Genomic DNA, 19629 nt, shown 5'->3' with positions numbered 1-19629 from the left:
AGAAAGGAGACATGGGTATAAAGAGGCACCTCCTTTCCAGCTTTGCTCAGAAGTCCCCTTATCAGTGAGGTTTTCCCTGACTCCCATTCTTTAAATGGCACCTCAGTACTCCATATCCTTCTTCCCTGCTTTATTCTTTTCCATAGACGGTGTGCATACCCATAATGCATGCATGAGTTGCCCACAGCACTATATAGGCAGTAGTGCTATATTTTACTGATTTCTGGCACATAGCAGGTACTCTGCTAGTGCCAGCAAGTGCCCGGAATGAATGAACACTGCAGTGATGTTCTTGCTGAGCTGTAAGGTCAAGAGTGGTGCTCGGAGATTAAGGGGCTGGAAATCCAGATGTTTGGAGGTGACACACAGTGGTAGCCTGGTGAGAATGAAGTCAGACCGTAGGGCTTCTAGTCACGACCCTTCCTTCTTTCCGTGAGGCTTCTGGCTGAGTCACTGTGATCACATTACTGAACCCCTCTGAGCCACAGGGATTAGGACCTTGTTGGCACAAAGTGAGAGCTCACCGGAAGCCTGGCTCCCTTTTCCCACAGCTCTCCATTTCTACCCATCGACATGCTCTCCCCGTCTTGCAGGGGGTAGACAGCTGTTCTCCGTCGCCCCTCTCAAGTCTCAGGGAGCAAGCAGCTCCTGGCCTCCCGCCGTGCAGCTGGGAGGGCAGGGCAGGGGCGGGGCGGGGCGGGAAGACGGACCCAGGGACTGCCCCAGCGAGGTTCAGGTTGCAGTCCAGCCAGGGTCCTGGCCCTTCAAGTTTATGAGCCCAGCCATCCGTTCTCATCGGAACCATGGCGAAGCTGGTGATGCTCACACTCTTGGGGCTGGGACTGGCACTCTTCAGGGATCACCGGGCTTCTTATCAGTAAGTTGGGTTGTGGTGAGGGCTGCAGCCCCGGTCCTCCCCCACTTCAGCAACCCCAGGAGGGCCCCTGAAAGAGGGGTGTAGTCTTAACCGAAAGTCCGAGGCAAGTTTTAGATGCACATCCTGCAGGGTTTTCGTAAATGTCTGTCCAGCTTTCGTGTGCCATTTGAAAGCCTGTCCTTGTGCACGGCCCAAGGCATGGGGTAAAGAGACAATTATCACTGGTCTGATGGTCAAGTTGCTGGCATATAAAAACTGATTTTTCATGAAGATCCATGTGCCTTGGCAAAAGATTCACTTCTCAATCTCTCTTCAGGATAAATAACCAGACTAGGGGCCCCCAACCCGCCCCCCCCCCCCCGCCCCGCCCCGCCCCGCCCGCCATACTGTGTTGGTCAGGGAAGTAGCTGCCGGGCCATGGCACAAATCTTCCCAGCTTGGAGAATCTCACTTTGAGTTTGAGGCCACACACAGAACGCAGGTGGAGTAAAGCAGGTGTGAGTAAACGCACTCTATGAGGGTCTGCTCCCCACCCACCATCCTCTCCAGTTGGGTAGGGGTGGGGGGTACAGGCAGGAAAGAACCCTGGCGCAGCCCATATTTGATGTCCTGGGTTCTTACTCTGTCCCTTCCATTATGGGATTTCAGGCAAATCACTTCACATCTCTAACACTGTCTGCTTGAGTAAGCCTGAGCCAGTAATCCACACTTCTATGTGAGGTGGCTAACATGGTGGCTGGGATATAGTAACTCTTTAATAAAAGTTAGTACTCTGCTTCCCTTAAAGTATTTATAAACTCTAAGGTACTGTAAAAGGGAGGAAAGTTTTAAAGAATGTTTTGGTAGTTTGATGGTAACTTTACAGGGGTTCAAAGTCTAGAGATTATCCTGGTTCCTAAGGTTTAGTCAACATCTTGTTATTTACTTTGAAATAAAATATTACTAAATATCAAATCAAACATTTTGGGCCTTTAAAAAAATTATATGACCCCCTAAGCTTTCTTTCGGAATAACTTTTTGCAAACTATTGGGGGGGGTTCCTTCTAATTGTTGATTATTTTTGTAATCACAAACTTTTAGAGAAAAGTAATGGAGAGTTAGTGATTTGGGCTTTAAAATCATGTAAAAATTACAGTTTGTGGATTTTCATGAATCAAAGTACTGTTTGATGCTAAAGGAGAATCTCTCTCTCTGTACACATGCACGCACACACACACACACACATACATATATATGAATATTTTCCTCCTTCCAGCATATGTGTGGATCATGGTATTATCCTGGGATGCAAATAAATGGGATATAAAGAACTAAGACCCCTTATATACTTTACCCTTTCAATTCTGAATCTGTACCTGGGTTTCTTCTGCCTCTACTCTTCCAGAGGTCCCCCATCAAGATGTCTTACAAAGGATTACAGATCTGCCAGGAAGGAGTGAGGGTCTATCTGATTTACCTTCCTTAATTCACTCTGAGAATGGAGACTGAAGGCATTTTGTAGATGTATTTGTGTAAAAGCATAGCTTCCCTACCTCAAATCTAAAACGTTTCTCTAAACATGTGGTCTTAGTGTATGTGATTCACCATTAATACTTCCCCAAGTTTTCCCCTGGAACATGAACCACAAGACTTGCTCCACACAAAAAATACTTTCCTTGAACACATAATTCGGGAAGTGTTGTCTATTACAGTCTTTCCTACAGATCGGCACTGCACTCTGGCCTGCTGAAAGCTTTGAAAAGCTCTTCAGTTTAAATAAGCAACAACAACAAAATGATTTTGCTTTAAGTTATCATTTCACAGACTTATTTGCCCATACCTCCATTCCCCTTTTGGGGTACTATCTACCAGCATCTTATAGAACTCCCTGGTATACAGTGTGAAAAGGACTATCCTAAAGCAGTGACCTGTACCATGACAAATTTCAACCTGAAAAAGTTGGGACCTGTCCTTGGACAGCAAGAGGACCTTGGCCTTAGATTTTGGGCTTCGAGCCTGATTCTGATTTTTCCGATAGGACCAAAGTACAAAGTATCATGATAACCTGACATCACATCAGTCCCAGCAAGTCCCTTTGTTGACCTTACCTGCGGCTTCCTGTTGTGGGTAATGTGTCTGCAGCAGATGCTCTGCTGTGGGGCTGTCACAGTGGGAAGATGTGGAGTCTGGGTTGGAATTAGGAACTTACTGCTTTAGTTTCTGCACCTGTATTCAGCTAAGGGGGAGGGAGCCTTAATCTTCAAACTTCTGTCTGTAAGCAGACAACCGAGAAGGGAAGAGGAAAGTGAGAGGGAGCTGGACCTCTGGTTTTAGAATGGAAACGGATCTGGAAGAACCCGAGGGAAAGGAGCAATGCAGCGCCAGGAGAATGGTGGTTATGGAGATGGAGGATGGGGGCAGCCCAGACAGGCGAAGGAAGGGAAATTGCAGGCCATATTCCAAAGGCCCTAAAGCCTCATTCCTCAAAGGGGCTGTGGACCAGATGCATGAGCGAGCATCATCTGGGAGCTGACTCGAGTTGCACACTCCCAGGCCCCACCCCACACCATTGAATCCTCACTGACATTATTTAACCAGTTCCCCAGGGAGATTTGAGTGTACTTCTTTAAAGGACACGAAAATCCTGCAGCACCCACGTCAGAACCTATCAAGAGATTCTGGAGGATCAGTAAGTTACCTTTGTTACCTTTGTAGAAATAAGGCCCTTGAGTCCCAGAGAAGATCATGAATCTGCCCAAGGAAGAGAGGGGAGGAGTTTATGCCCTGAGGCCTGCATCAGGAGCAAGCCACGCCCCCACTGTGGATACACCGTTTTATCCTCAGAGATCCGATGTAAAGGGTCACAGGACATTGTATAGGCCTAGAGCTGGACGGAACTTGCGGAAGGATACAAAAAGTGTCTTGAGGAGTTCTCTGACACTTTCTAGGTGAAAACAGCACAGACGAAGGAACTGAGAGGGCTCCCCTGGATCAGCAGTCTTCCCTGTCCATCTGTGAAGTCCGCTGTTGTGACCTTGTGGGTGTGCACGTGCAAGTCCAGGGGATGCCTTGGACTAGGATATAAACAGCGCCCTGCGGAATGTTACAGTCTGCATCTCTATAGCAACTTCCCCATTTCTAAGTTGCTGACTGTAATGTGTGACAGACACTACTGTTTCCCTTCATTAAAAGGAGGCTGCAAAGCTGGCGTTAGCATTTTGCCACCTCATACCCTGTCCACACTCCACACTGCAGGGGGTAGGGGGCAGGGGTGGATTCCAGCAGACCTGGGCTGGATGCCGTTTCTGCCACTTCCAAGTCACTCTACCATGCGGAGCCTGTCTCTCCACCTGATAAGTTATGGGATAATAATACATATCACAGTGGGATAAATATAAAATCTGGCACATGAGGGTATTCTGTAAATGTAAGCTTTTCTTATTGCCATATGCTATCTCAAAAATCCACCAATCAATGATCCACCTAATAAGTGATGTTTGAATATATAGTATAATAATTTCTCATGTGACCCAAAGCTAAGGGCAAATAAGTAGTTCTGCAGTCTTCCGTATCAATGCAGCCAACACCATTTTCTCCATCTGATGCACCAGCCTAGTAATTCCACGAAACAACTCAGCGGACATCTATGGAGTACCTTCTTTATGCCAGTGCTGGGTTCCTGCTGGATCACAGGGATGAACAGGAAGTGGTACTCATTCAGATTTCAGAGTTTACTGTGAGCCATAAGACCAAAACTGGTAACTGCAAAACACTAGAGTAAGAGACTTGATAGATGTATAGGTGGAGGTTCGTGAGGAAAAAGGAGTTATTATTCCTTTCACAGTAGATCAAGAGGAGCTACAGAAAATCATGAGTAGGAGCCTTCCCCCTAGGTTAGGAGGCATGGGTATCCTAGATGGAGGGAGACGCTTGACCAAATGAAAAGCAGTGTAAGAGCAATATATAGAAAAGGGCCACTAGTATTATGATACTTCATTTCAAATCTCAACTCTATCCCTTTAAAAAAGCAACAACAAGCAATCTATGTTGCTTCTCTGTGCCTCGGGTTTCTTTCCTATCAATTGAGTAACATTCATCATTGTCTCAAAAGTAACAAGGAGAGGGGTACCTGGGTGGCTCAGTCGGTTAGGCATCCAACTTTGGCTCAGGTCATGATCTCATGAGCTGTGGGTTAAAGCCCTGCATCCTGCCCTGTGCTGACAGCTCCGAGCCTTGAATCTGCTTCAGGTTCTGTGTCTCCCTCTCTCTCTGCTCCTCCCTCACTTGCACTCTGTCTCTCTCTTTCCCTCAAAAATAAATAAACATTAAAACATTTTTTTAAAAAGATAACAAGGAGATTGATTGAGGAAGTATGTGTAAGAGCCCTTAGCACAGGGCTTGGCACACAATAGGTCCCAATAGCAATATTGGATAAATGAGGAGTGTGCAGTGATAGAAAATAGACTGATGGTGCTGCATATAGCCGCAAAAAAAATTCCAGAGTGGTTTTTTTTATATTCATTTGATTTTTTCTTAATGTTTTTATTTATTTTTGAGAAAGAGAGAGAGAGAGAGAGAGACAGCATGAGCAGGGGAGGTTCAGAGAGAGAGGGAGACACAGAATCTGAAGACAGGCTCCAGGCTCGGAGCTAGCTATTAACACAGAGCCCAATGCTGGGCTTGAACCCACGAATGAGCTGAAGTCAGACACTTAACCGACTGAGCCACCCAGGCGCCCCTATGTTCATTTAATTATGAGAGAGGGAGAGAGAGAGAGAGAGAGAGAGAGAGCGAGCGCATGAGCAGGGAAGGGACAGGGAGAGAGGGAGACACAGAATCCAAAGCAGGCTCCAGGCTCTGAGCTGTCAGCACAGAGCCTGATGCAGGGCTAGAACCCACAAACTGCAAGATCATGACCTGAGCCGAAGTCCAATGCTCAACCAACTGAGCCACCCAGGAGCCCCCAGAATAGATTTCTTAATGCATAAACTAAAGAGCCTTACTATCTTTTGTAAGAAGCAAGCACATATTTGCAAAGAATAATTCATAGCAGAGATTGTGTGATTTCTGGTCAGACTTCAGAGGCCTTAGGAATCAGGGACACATCACAGACATCAAATTTTAACCCTTAGACCTGGAACACTTGGACCTAATCAAGTCCTTGACCGGGCATTTCCTGATAATTGAGACTAAAGTAGAAAAGTACAAGCTAGATTATAGTAACACAGGGGGAATTGTCTTCCGGTGGCTCCTCTGGGTTGTAGGTGACACTACCTGTACACTCTGCCTGCATAGGAGGACTGGATGTGAGCTTTGACTTCATACTTGAGTTCCAATCCCAATTCGGCCACTTCCTAACCTTGTGGATTTGGAAAGCCACTTAATCTTAGTTATCTGTGAGATCGGGAAAATAATACCTCAGAGAGGTGTTTGGAGGGTAATTGAAGGCGTATATACAGTACCTGAACTGTAGTAGCAATGATTCTTCTGTTGAGATATGTCTTGTTTTTTAGCCGCAAATTAGAACTCAAAGCAACTGAGTGCTATCATCATATCACTTTGATTATTCTACCTTTTCCAGGTTAGAGATTGCCTTCTGTTAGAGAAAAAGCCTGATTTGGGATAGGTGCTAATCTGTTCTGCTTTTTTTGCCTTCTAGGATCCCATCAGGCTTATAAGCAGTGTACCTATTCTTCCTGTGTGGTTTTGACTCTAAGAAAAACTAATTTGCCTACTCTTGGTATTTTTCACAAGTCTGGGCCCACTCAGTAATTTCACATCATTGAGTCTCTTCTTCTGTGTCACTTTTTGTGTTGTTTTATATAGGACCTGCACCTTGAACATCTTTTATGTCTGTTTTTGAATCCCTTAGGGCACTTTACAAATATTCACTGAGCTTTCCCTTGACTACTGTTTTTCAAAATGGTGGTTCACAAAAGCAGTTTTAGTAGATTATGGCCAGCATTGTAAAATGAATGAAATGTGGGGCGCCATGGTAGCTTAGTTGGTTGAGCGTCCGACTTTGGCTCCAGACATGATCTCATGGTCTGTGGGTTCAAGCCCCAGCTGTCAAGCCCTGTGCTGACAGCTTGGAGCCTAGAGCCTGCTTCTGATTCTGTGTCTCCTTTTCTCTCTGCCTGTCACCTGCTGTGCTGTCTCTCTCAGCCTCTCAAAAATAAATATTTAAAAATTTTTTAAAATAAAATAAAATGAATGAAATAGACTTGAATAGAAAAATTAAGAATGTATTATGTATGTTAAGGTGAGTATGTTTTTGTTTTAGGGGTATGTGTGTGTGTGCGTGTGTGTGTGTGCGCGCGCGCATGCCATGCAAAATGCTTTTCCTACTGCATCATCACTTTATTCCTTTTATTTCTTTATTGTGAACTTTTGTGATTATAATGTCAGATTCCCATTTTTAAAATATCGTTTAGTTTCTCAAATCATGAGGGCAGATCCCAACATTCCTTTGAAAGTCTGCTTTGTAAGCTCGAGTCCATCATTTAGGGACCCCCCTTTGCTTGCACGCCAGGCCTTCCTGACCTAGTCACCCATCTCTGGAGCTCTAGCACCGCGCTTGGTGGCTCTTCACTCTGGTTGTGCTTTGGAATAAACCTAACAGCTCAGACTCCTTCCAAAGGTGGACTTGACAGTCAGTGCCATTGTGTTAGGAACATGTTACATTTCTTTCTGAATGAAAGGATGAAAGATCAAACAGCCCCCAATGCCCATGATTTTATACCAAATTGGGAATTTTATCCAGAATGTCCCTTAGCCCATCCTCTTCCTCTGTGAGACTAAATTATGAAGAATTTCTCAGCCTATCTCTAGCCAACTAAGATTTCTGGTGATCCTTGGATAATTGTTGCTACTCACTAAGACTATATTGTATTGTTAGTTCTCAAAAAAAAAAAAAAAAAAAGAATGTTGATTGTTTAAATCTCTTGGCTGTGCTGATGTTGTGGTCCAGTTCCTTTAAATGCCTCATCAATAGCTTTGCTCTGCTTAGTACTTCCGTCTCACATCTGTCCTTTTTTCCTATGTCCTTCACTCAAATATTCCCCATGACGTTTATGCACTCAGATTTAATAAGTTGCTTTTGTGTGCGTGTGCATATGTGTATGTGTGTGTGTGAAATGTCTTTTTATACGCTGGTCTTGGGTATGATTTTCTAAAGTTATAAATCCTTTAAGCACACCTGTGTTTTTCAAGTGACACACCCGAGAGCAGATGCCCAGTCCAGACTTTGGAGCCAGACTGGGCAGATGTGTCAGCAGCCCTAAAACATCAATGGAGTAAATTGGAACCATGTTGCTATTTAACCCAAATTTCCACATAGGACTCCTTACACAGCGAATGAAATAGATCCTATTCCTGCCAAAGTGCACAGAGCTGTGGAGAGGACACTGTGTATTTGCTTTGTGGATCTGTCTAACTCTGAATAAATAAACACTAAACACTGAATGTACCCTGAGGCCCCACGGGCCTTGCTCTGGCCTTGTCTGGTAGAATTGCTCAGACTTCAGGGACCACTCACCATGGGGATTGAAACCCAAACAAAGTCCAGTTAAGGAGACTTTATTGGCGGCTTACTTGTACAACTTAACTATCGTTTCTGAATAGTTTCATGTGTGTTTTGTTCCTTTTTTCTTCCCCAGAACACGACTTAATGCTTTCCGAGAAGTAAAGCCAGTAGAACTTCCTAACTGTAACTTAGTTAAAGGAATAGGTAAGTATGTGAGCGGAGGGAGTATCTCATTTGAACTTGAAGTACTACCTTGCTATTTATTTGATTAATATACCTGCTTAATTTTCTTCAAAAATAGAACTATGAACCCAAAGAGAATGATTAAGCCAGTAGTTAATTATAAATACCAATGTACTTGACTTTTGACTTCACCAACACATTGCCAAGGTATTGACAGTTTTTGATAGTTTGTTTTTATCTGGTCACTTTAGCAAAAACAATAGAGGAATGATTTTCTGGTAATGCAACCTGAGGGACAGAGGAAAGAGAAAAAGCTGTGAGTAAAGGGACACATTTTAAAAAGCCTTCACACACCTTGGCAGTTACCACAAGGCCTCACCTCATGCATCTCTCTTTTAATATCGGAGAGGAATATTTTTCCCGGAAGTTCTCAGCAGATCTCCCCTTAGATCTCATTAGTCAGCGTTAGACAATAAGCTGCTGCCCTAGCTGCAAAGGAAGCTGGGAAAGTAATTATCAGGCTTCCATTGTGGAAAGAGGCTCTGTCAGCAAAGATAAAAAGACAGGGGAATAGCAGCCTGGTAGGCAACCAACAGGGAGTGTCACAGGACTCAAGTCCCCCTCTGATTTCAGCCAACCACCTTTGTTGTTTGAGGACAACTTGTTTGAGATCCATGCTTTTCTCATGTTTTGTTTTGTTTAGAGTTATTGATCTCCGTTGACTAAGGTTGGACAGATTAGACCATTAGACTTACTCAGTCTGCGTCAAAAGGTTGGCCAGATATCTTTCAGTGCAATTTTTTTCTAGAAAAGAAATGTGATATTGATATTTGATATCATTGGATATTTGAAAAGCAAACATGTCCACTAAAAGTATCAATTCAGGGGCACCTCGGTGGCTCAGTTGGTTAAGCATCTGACTTTGGCCCAGGTCATGGTCTCATAGTTCGTGGGTTCGAGCTCTGCATCTGGCTCTTTGCTGACAGCTTGGGATTCTGTGTCTCCCTCTCTCTGCCCCTCCTCTGCTCATGCTCTGTCTCTCTGTTTCTCTCTCAAAAATAAATAAATATTTTTTAAAAATTTAAGAGAGTATGAATACAAAATTGAAAATCATATTTGTCTCTAGATTGATTGAAAGTTTAAAAATTTATGTGTACTTAAAGTATAATTGGGGCACCTGGGTAGTTTAGTCGGTGGAGTGTCCGACTTTGGCTCAGGTCCTGATTTCACAGTTTGTGGGTTCAAGCCCCTTGACAAGCTTTGCACTGACAGTGTGATGCCTACTTTGGATTCTCTGTCTCCCTCTTTTACTGCCCCTCTCCCTCTCACAATCTCTCTCTATCAAAAACAAATCAATATTTTTAAGTATAATTAACTTGATGATATTTTACTAATGTTTATAATTAATAGTAAATGCATATTTTGTATATGAAATGCATCTGCATTTTAACTGAAGCATTTGGAATTTGGATTCTATTGGATTTGAAATTAAGTATTAATATATATTGGTAGTTCCCTCTGTGTCTTTAACAAAACAGCAAGCTATTTTCAAATTATTGTAACTTTTTAAAATTTTGTGAATTTCCATAAACTTTATGTAAGAGATTTCAGACTCTGATGAAAAATTTTAAAGATATGCGAACAAGAAGCCTGGGCGGCTCAGTCAGTTAAATGTCTGAGTCTGGATTTTGGCTCAGGTCATGATCTCATGGTTAGTGAGGTCAAACCCCGCGTCAGGCTCTATGTGGCAGTGCGGGTTCTCTCTCCTTCTCTCTCTGCCCCTCCACTGCTCATGCACACTCTCTCTAAATAAATAAACAAATAAGCAAACAAACAAATAAAATATACTAAGTGTAAACTTTAATTATGCTTAGTTATATTAATGTCTTCTAATTTTTATATAATCATATTAGTCAATTTGAATAAATGAAAGAGTTAATTATTCTGAATCTATCAAATAAGAGCTAAATATATAGCCTTCTTTTCCAGTTAGGAGTGATAAAGAAAAGGATCAGTAGCTCCCTGCAACAGTCTGCAGCAATCTGTCCTGACTAGTCTGTTTTCTGGCAGAATCTGGCTCTGAAGACTTGGAGATACTTCCTAGTGGACTAGCTTTCATTAGCTCCGTAAGTATTTTCATTCTTTTACAGTGCTCTATACCATTTTCTAGAACCAGCAGCTAAAGTCTTTCATGTAAGCCTATTATATACCAATGCCCACCTTCAAATAAAATAGACAGTCATATGGTTCAAAAAACAAACAGTATATGCATTTACACTGGTGTTAAAATTATGACTGTATGCCTTCTATGGCTATTTGTATATCTGCATATACGTTGAACTCTAATATTACCTTATCTTCCATTTAGTGAAAATTTGTGAGTCCAATGAGTGTAATATTGGCTTTCCATCAGTGGCCTATCCCTTGAAGCCCTTAAGTGGTATACGCAAATATTTACTGAATTGGGTGTATGTATGCATATATATATATATATATCTCCCCTCACAGGTCTCTTAGATTTTTACCATTTTTTTTACACTTTCCAGAATAAGCCCTTTCATATAGAATTGTTGATAGGTCATTCCACAATTCCCACACTTTGAAGAGTGAAGCCATCTTGTTTGTGGAACCTCTTCTGCATGCAAATCACTGTGGTCGTGACATAGCTCAAAACAAGAGAAGCCAACACCTTTTGCTACCTGTTGTAATCGATTTAGTCCAATTTTCTCCCTTGAAGATGCAGAACTAGTCATCTTCTACAGCAGTGTCTTCCAAATTCCTTTTTTTAAGCAACAGAATACATATTCCAAGCAAAATCTTATGTGGGACTCCAACATTGAAAACAGAAACAGAGCTGTGTTGTTCTAATTGAAGGCTAAGAAAGAGGTTGTCTCTGGGCTCATTAGACTTCTCCTAAATCTCTCCCTGAGATGCTTCCAGGGAGACTGTCAGGAGACATTTTAAAAACCATAACAAATGTTCTTTCTCTGTTCCTTGCTTTAATATGATGAAACCCGTTAGCAATTGCCCATTTGGTCTACTCTTCCATTTTTGATCTTTGTCATGATTTAGGAGCTGTGGTATGAGACACTTAGGGCTTTGCTGCTGCTGGAATGGTCTGTGCCCATATTTTGTGTGGGGCAGCCTGGTGGAGCACATGGCTTCCGGACTTCCAGACAGATCCCTTCATGGTCCTATTGCACAAGCCGATCAAGAGGTGTCCCATGCAGCCCTGCAGCCTGAAGCAGATAGTATGAACCCATGTGCCGTCTACCACCTCTATCAGCTTTTGAGATATTTGTAACATGCCTGTTTTTTTCTGGTTACTGTTTTGTAAGGGGTTAAAATATCCTGGAATAAAGAACTTTGAGCCTGATAAACCTGGCAAAATATTTCTGATGGATCTGAATGAAGAAAATCCAACAGTGTTAGAACTGAGGATCACTGGAAGCAAATTCGATCATTCTTCATTTAACCCTCATGGGATTAGCACGTTCACAGATGAAGGTAACAATATTTAATGTTTTTTAAGAACAAAACCAAGTTTAAAAAATGTTGAAGAGCGAATATTTCCTTCCATTCAACTAAAGTGTAGTCACGGTTAATGTTACTATTCTGTTAAACTTACCCTCTATGTTAATGAAACATAGTATTATAACCACTTTAATAGTGGAGAATGCTAACATACTTCAGATCTGTAAAGCACTTACTTTTAAAGATACCAACATTCACATTATTCCTATAATTACAGTAGCAGTAAATTTAGCCCTAATCATTATGGGTTCTCCATTTTAAACGATTATGCAGATCCAGAAATTTACAGGGGTAGATTTTTCAAACTGATGGCATCAGCAACCTATAGATCCACTGACAGAGGCACCATGGTCACTTTTCTATCAGCCCTGTCACCTTCAGTCCCTTTCTGTCCACTGGTTTGTCTGTTTTGTCATCAGATGACTTTTCCACATTTTAAAACTATCAACATATTGCCCCCATCCCTTATGCCTTCCTCCCATTTCTTTCTTCCCCTTTTTTTAAGAGAGAGAGAGAACAAGAGCAATAGAAGGAGAAAGAATCTTTCAGACTTTCCTCATTTTGAGTGACTAAAACATCAGTAATGTCCTTATTAACAAACCTTTCTTCCAATTTTCCCTCTATTCTTTCCTTCCTTCCTTCCTTCCTTCCTTCCTTCCTTCCTTCCTTCCTTCCTTCCTTCCTTCCTCTACTTCATTTTATGTTGTTGACCACTTTCTCCTTCAAATAAATTGCTCCTCCATGTTAACCCAATATACTTACCTACCTAAGTTCTAATCCTACTACAGGCTTTTTCCCTGTTCATTGTTTCATCATTTATTTCAGATTCTCTGACATTCCCCAAAAGTCTGATCTTTCACCTCTTCTTTATTTGCTCTATTTCAGGAAGTTCAGACAAGTCACACCCCTTAACTGTCCCTGCTTTCTAGGAGAATACTGTTAGTGGGGTATTCTTTTTTCTTTTTTTTTTTAATCAGCTCTTTAGTTCCATTTGGTTTTTTTATAGTTTTTTTTTTTTTTTTTGAGAGACAGAGACAGCATGAGCAGGGAAGGGTCAGAGAGAGAGGGAGATACAGAATCTGAAGCAGGCTCCAGGCTTTGAGCTAGCTGTCAGCCCAGAGCCCAAGGTGGGGTTCAAACCCACAAACCGTGAGATCATGACCTGAGCTGAAGCCAGATGCTTAACCGACTGAGCCACCCAGGCGCCCCTCTTTAGTTCCATTTCTTTAGCTTACTAGATTATTCTATTTGGGGTCCTCTTCTATAGCTGCTTTAAACTCAAAATGTTGAAAACTTATTTTCCATCCTTCTATCTTTTTTCTTTACCTTTATACACCATACGAAGTATCTTTATATATATATATATATATATATATATATAAAATCCCTTTTCAGTGATCTCCCCACTCATTTATCAACATCATATTTTATATTTAAAACATTTTTAAGTGCAAAGAAATATGCTGTTGGGTATGTGTACACTTTTAAAAATAGAAGGGAGTAATATTACACAAACCTTTCTTATAAACTGCTTTTACATTTATCATTACATGATAGACTCCCTTCTATGATTTCTATGACAGTGCATTGAGAGCTTCCTTTGCAGTGGCTGTTTGGGATTCAGCTGCAGGGGAGTGCTCTAATATAGTTCTTCTGTTGATGGATATTCAGTCTGTTCCTGCCTTTATGCTCATTGCAAACAATGCCAAAGTAAACATTCTTGTATATATATCTTCTGTAAATATTTCCTTAGGATAAATTCCTGGAGGCAGAATCTGCTGCACACAGAATGAATCTGGCTTTCAGTCCTCACTTACGTTTGGTTTCTGACTCCCCCATTCCTCAGCCATCATCAAGGACTTTTGATACTTCCTGTCAAATGTCCTCATACCCTTTCTCGCCATTTCTTGTCTACGCCATCCTTCTGGCCCCGTGCCCTCTCCCCACACGTCCGGATTACTGCGGTAACTTCAGGTCAAGCTACTCCTTGGCTCCAAGGCCCCAGTGACCAAGCCCCGGATCCTCACCCCAAGACTGGCCGTGGCTATCTACGTTTATGGCCGCAGCTTCCCACCCATTCGCTCACTCTACTTCATCCACAGCCTCAGGCTCTTTGCACACTCTCTTCCCTCACACCTGGGATACTCACATGGTTTGGTCTCCTACTATCATTTCCTGTTCTGCTTTCACATCACTTCTTCAGAACTTCCCTGAGTCTCAGGAAGAAAACATCTCATTACCCTTCATTCCTTGATCTGGTTTTATTTTTCCCTTTGTAGCACTTAGCACCCACTAAAATAAACACTTGTTTGTTGAATGGACAAACTGCAAGGAGCTTTCTAGTTGGCTTCTCTGTTTAATTCTCTTCAATTCAACCCACTACATTTTGCATTGTTTTCCTTTAAACACCAGTTTGGTTACATCAAAGGTTTCCAAAGACTTACTGCTTCTTAAGGCAAAGACTGTAATAATCTAACTTCGCTCGTCAACTCTAATCACACCTTCCTGACCACTTAGATGGGTCTCTTTTGTGTCTTAAATCCGTACTGTCTCAAGGAAGCTTCTTCCCTTCCATAGCATCTCTCAGGTGTTCCTTTTATGGAATTGATCATTTTACACGGTGTAAATTACACCTGAGCACACCTTCTCATATTGGTATTCTCCACATCTTTTATCTCTTTTATCTCGGCTCTGCATCTTGCTGAGACCATTTGCAATAGAAAGCTTAACAGCTCTTTGGAGTTTCAGTGTCAAGCTTTGCTCATTCTTAAAGTGAGGATTCCTCCCCCCTACGCCCCCCCATGGAGTTTGGAGGGTTTTTAGAGACTGTCACTAGTTCGTCTTTTAGCCATTTTTCTTTGGAGCAATCAGAAGTGCTTCTCTCTACAAGGAGATGAAAATATTCCATCTGCCTGACACCCTAAGTACTATTTGGGGGTGGGTTGAAATTGCTTTCTGGAGACAGGGCTGACAGCTGAGAGCTCAGTTAAGGTTTCGATTTTTGTTTTTAATCTCTTTTCAGATAATACCGTGTACCTGCTGGTGGTGAACCATCCAGATTTTAAGTCCACAGTTGAGTTGTTTAAATTTCAAGAAGAAGAAAAATCACTTTTTCATCTGAAAACCATCAGACACAAACTTCTGCCTAAGTACTGAGATACATCACATTTCTATTTTCCTTTCAAACCAGTGGATGGGTGATCTACCTTTAGTTTTTCCTTTTAGCCAGAGTGGGGGGGTGGTAATGGCTGGTCAACCCTCCTTTCTAATAATCACCAACTCCTCCAAATGTTCTTCCGCAGATACTTTTGAGGATTAAAACCCTTGATGGAAGACCCATTCTCTTTCTTTCTCATTTTCCAGGTTGCCTGGACCCTGACTCATGGCTTCCGGCTCAAAACGTCAATTTGAGCTGTTCTCGAGAAATAGCTCTGCTCTTCTCCAAAACCACACTTAGTATTCCAAATCCGAACCAGTTTTGCAGATGAATTCCACATCTTGAGCTTGCTTATTTATTCATTTATTTATTTTTGTATTAAAAAATAGAATCTTAGATGTTTCTATGAGTTAGAAACATATACCCAAGGGAGATCTGAAATCTAGTGCCTGTAAGACCTCCTTGTACTACCTCTACTGATGCTGTTTGCACATGACTTATGTAATAAATTTATCTGTGGTTAACACTCAGCTTCAATCCTAGACTTCTTGACAATATAATACAAAGAAAAAGAAACCACTCAGGGATTCCTGATCAACTCCACAGAGAATCAACTTCCTCACTTAGGATATGGTTTCTGAGGCTAGTGATGGATTTGGGACAATAATCTGACACTGTCTTCCCAAACAATCTTTATCCTTTAATCATCAAGATTTTCTAGAATCCCAACCTTTATTTGAATAATTAGCAGACAGCATTGGCAGGATTTGTAAATCTAGATTTCTTTTAAACTGCATGTTATTTACATGCAGGGACCTAGCAGAGGGCCTAGCACGTTGTGTGCACTCAGGGTTCCCAGTGTCCCCTCCCCTCTTTTCTTACCTGGTGGTTTCAGAGACAGAGAAACTGAAGTGGGACAGAAATTGAGTTACTGGATGAAGGCCAATCAGTTAATTAGAAGTTGAGTAGGTACTATATGGCCCAAGTCTTTTTCTGCATCCCTGGTTTGGGTGAAGATTCAGAGAGCAGCTTCTGGTGGGACAGTTTATTTTTACATTCATTCAACAAATAGATTTTGGAAAGAGAATGCGAATACTGAGTGTCTGGCAAATGTGCTGCATACTGAGATCTCAATTAGGGGAAAATATACAGAATGGAGAAGCTGGGATAATAATAATAATAATAATAATAATAATAATAATAATAATAATAATTCTGAGTTTTAACTCTAAGTTAGGTGCTACAATAATCAATGTAAACTGATGACTTCATTATCTTTTTACAAATGCCTGTTTAATTATGTGTTATTATTATACCTTTTTGGATTCAAAAAAAACCAACTTTGAAGCCTGGAATATTTAACTTGCCTCAGATGTTACCATCAGTAAAATTGTATAGCTGGGATTTTAACTCTGATAGCTTGAGGCTGAAGCTCTTCCTCTGAGCCACTGGGAAAGTGTGAAAACTTCCTTTATTTGTCTCACAATAAGTCTTGGAAATCTCAGATTTGTCCAGTATCCCAGGGTTAGAGTATTTTTTCCAGCCAACTGCAAAAATATTTATCTTTGACAATGCGGAACCAAAATGAAAATAACCATAGTGCTACAATTAACCAAAATTCTGTTCTCTGAACCAAAGGACTAGCCAGGTAGATGTTCTGCTTATATTTGATGGTTGTTTATACTGAGCATTAATGCTTAAATTACTAATCTATTATGATTTAAGCATGTTATTCATTATAACACTGTGGTCCTTATTGGTTGCCTATTATATGCCAGGCATAATGTCAAGGTCTTTGTATTCATTCTTTCATTTTATTTCCCTAACCTCTAAAGGAACAGAGAGGAAACTGGGGCTTGGCGTTTAGTCACGTGTTATGGACCCACATACATAACAAGCAACATCAGCATTCAAATGGGGTCTACAAGATTTCAAAACTATGGGGCGCCTGGGTGGTTCGGTTGGTTAATAATGCTTTGGCCTTTGGCTCAGGTCATGGTTTCACCTTCCTGGATGTGAGCCTTGTGTCAGGCTCTGTGCTGACAGCTCGGAGCCTGCTTTAGATTTTGTGTCTCCCTCTCTCTCTGCCCCTCCCCAGCTTGTGCTTTGTCTCTCTCTCTCTCTCAAAAGTAAATATTAAAAAAAAATTTCAAAGCTATTACTCTGACACATCCATCTCTGTTCTTTTTTATGAAACACAGGCAAATGATTATTATAAAGTGCACTCATTTTGGAAATTTACTTTTAAAAAGGAGAGGGAAAAAAAGAGAGAGCAGAAAGAGGTTTATGCCGGGAGCCTGAACACACTAATCCTAAATTCCTAGACTTTTTTTCCTCGTGTTGTGATAATGGTCACCATTGATTGAGGGTTTAGTGAGTGGCAGGCTTTCTACAAATCACACAACAGACATTGTCTTACAGTAATTTCTCGCGACTCCACCAATTAGGATTCTGACCCTTAGTCTTATACTAATGAGCTGTATGAATTTGGGAAAATTATTTAACCTCTCTTTACAGATGAGAAAACTGAGGCTCTGTATGCTTATCTAACTGGAACAGGAGCCCAGAGCTGCGTCAGAGCTGATGTGCAGGCCATTACGCCCCCTGCACCAGAGCGGAGATCATTCTCTCTCGGATAATGGCCCTGGGGAACTTCTGTCACCTCAATCAGCAAAGAATGACTCACTTATGTGCTCACTGTTGTTCCTATTAAAGCAGAAAAATAGACTCATATATCTTAGATTTTTCAGTAACAGAGAGAGAATCAAAATCAGAAAGAAAATGCACCATAGTTTCCTGTTTCTGAGCATTCTTGTTCATGGGCATTTTACTGGATTTAGAATCATGAAGCTCTAAAGCCGGAAATGACCTTTTAAAGCTGAAAGATAGACCGGTCCATCTCATCTTCCTTTTACAGATAAGGAAACTGAGGCCAGAGCCTCACGTGACATCACTGATTTTGCCTAAATTGCATAGCTAATAGTAGCAGAACTTTAACTAAAATGCAAGTCTTAAGATTGTCTACTGGCAGTGTTCCCACTGCCTGAAGATGTCTCGAATTGTTCTATAGGAAAGTGAGTTCTAGATGAGCATAAATAAATTTTGCCCTGATAATGATTCCCGGCCTAATTTAATATCTACTGAATTTAGTATATCTACACACACACACACACACACACACACACACACCATAGCACTATTTTTAAGATACAGTTAAAAAAATTTTTTAAATACATTTTTACTTATTTTTGAGAAAGAAAGAGAGAGCAGAAGCAAGGGAGAGGCAGAGAGAGAGGGAGACACAGAATCCAAAGCAGGCTCCAGGCTCTGAGCTGTCAGCACAGAGCCTGATGCAGGGCTCGAACTCAAGAACCCTGAGTTCATGACCTGAGCCCAAGTTGGGTGCTTAACTGACTGAGCCACCCAGGTGCCCCTAATAGGACTTTTATGTTACATTGCTATAACAACTTTTTAAGTTTTTTTTAGAGTAATTGCTGTCTTTGAGGATCATACAGGTAGGACTATTGCCATATCAATTCTGCGCTGTAAATTGCTAGAGTGAAATCTTCATCCCACATTTTGATTTTAGGAACAGACATTACTGAATGCTAATGAGTGCGTAGTCCTGTAATGTACAATACTTTTGCCTGTATATATCATATTGCATGTTTGAATTTACAGTTTGAATGATATCGTTGCTGTGGGACCTGAGCACTTTTATGCCACAAATGATCACTATTTTGTTGACCAGTACTTGAGATCCTGGGAGCTCTATTTGGGACTAGCGTGGTCCTATGTTGTTTACTATAGTCCAACTGAAGTTCAAGTGATGGCAGATGGATTTGACTTTGCAAATGGAATCAACATTTCACCTGATGGCAAGTATGTGAACTCTTTCAAATGTCATGCATTCCCCCAGGTTCTTGCTAGATATCTTTAGAACATTTTTTTTTTCAAAAAATTTTTTTGGTTTTTTTAAAATTTATTTTTGAGAGACAGAAAGAGACAGTGTGAGCAGGGGAGGGTCAGAGAGAGAGAGAGAGAGAGATACAGAATCTGAAGCAGGCTCCAGGTTCTGAGCTGTCAGCACAGAGCCTGACACGGGGCTTGAAACCATGAACCGTGAGATCATGACCTGAGCCGAAGCCGGATGCTTAACTGACTGAGCCACCCAGGTGCCCCTCTTTAGAACATTTTAATTATCTAAATAATGTGGCATGTTTTAACATATTATCCTGGTAAGAGGAAACTAGGAAGAACCGTAAAATATCTTAATTTTTCAGGGGATAAAATTTATCAAATAAAACTTTTCTATTTTTGTGGGGGGGGATCTGTGATAAACATGTAGAATTGCAAAACAGCTTTGCTTCAAGG

The 19629-nt window shown here is 41.4% G+C and overlaps 1 protein-coding gene across 2 annotated transcripts in view; it reads left to right on the top strand.

Moving 5' to 3' along the window:
- Positions 1 to 756: 756 nt before the first annotated feature.
- Positions 757 to 19629, top strand: part of LOC115306665 (serum paraoxonase/arylesterase 1) — a 33554-nt gene continuing 14681 nt past the window's right edge. For both annotated transcript variants that reach the window (XM_029957197.1, XM_029957191.1), the window contains exons 1-6: positions 757 to 877; positions 8515 to 8585; positions 10635 to 10690; positions 11903 to 12071; positions 15121 to 15247; positions 18937 to 19137. In XM_029957197.1, coding sequence (XP_029813057.1) covers positions 804 to 877; positions 8515 to 8585; positions 10635 to 10690; positions 11903 to 12071; positions 15121 to 15247; positions 18937 to 19137 — 698 coding nt within the window. In that variant the 5' untranslated portion in view covers positions 757 to 803. The remainder of the gene's footprint in view (positions 878 to 8514; positions 8586 to 10634; positions 10691 to 11902; positions 12072 to 15120; positions 15248 to 18936; positions 19138 to 19629) is intronic.

The sequence above is a fragment of the Suricata suricatta genome, chromosome 2, assembly GCF_006229205.1.
Source record: "Suricata suricatta isolate VVHF042 chromosome 2, meerkat_22Aug2017_6uvM2_HiC, whole genome shotgun sequence".
NCBI classification, from domain to species: Eukaryota; Metazoa; Chordata; class Mammalia; order Carnivora; family Herpestidae; genus Suricata; species Suricata suricatta.
This window is presented reverse-complemented; position numbering and strand designations above follow the sequence as displayed.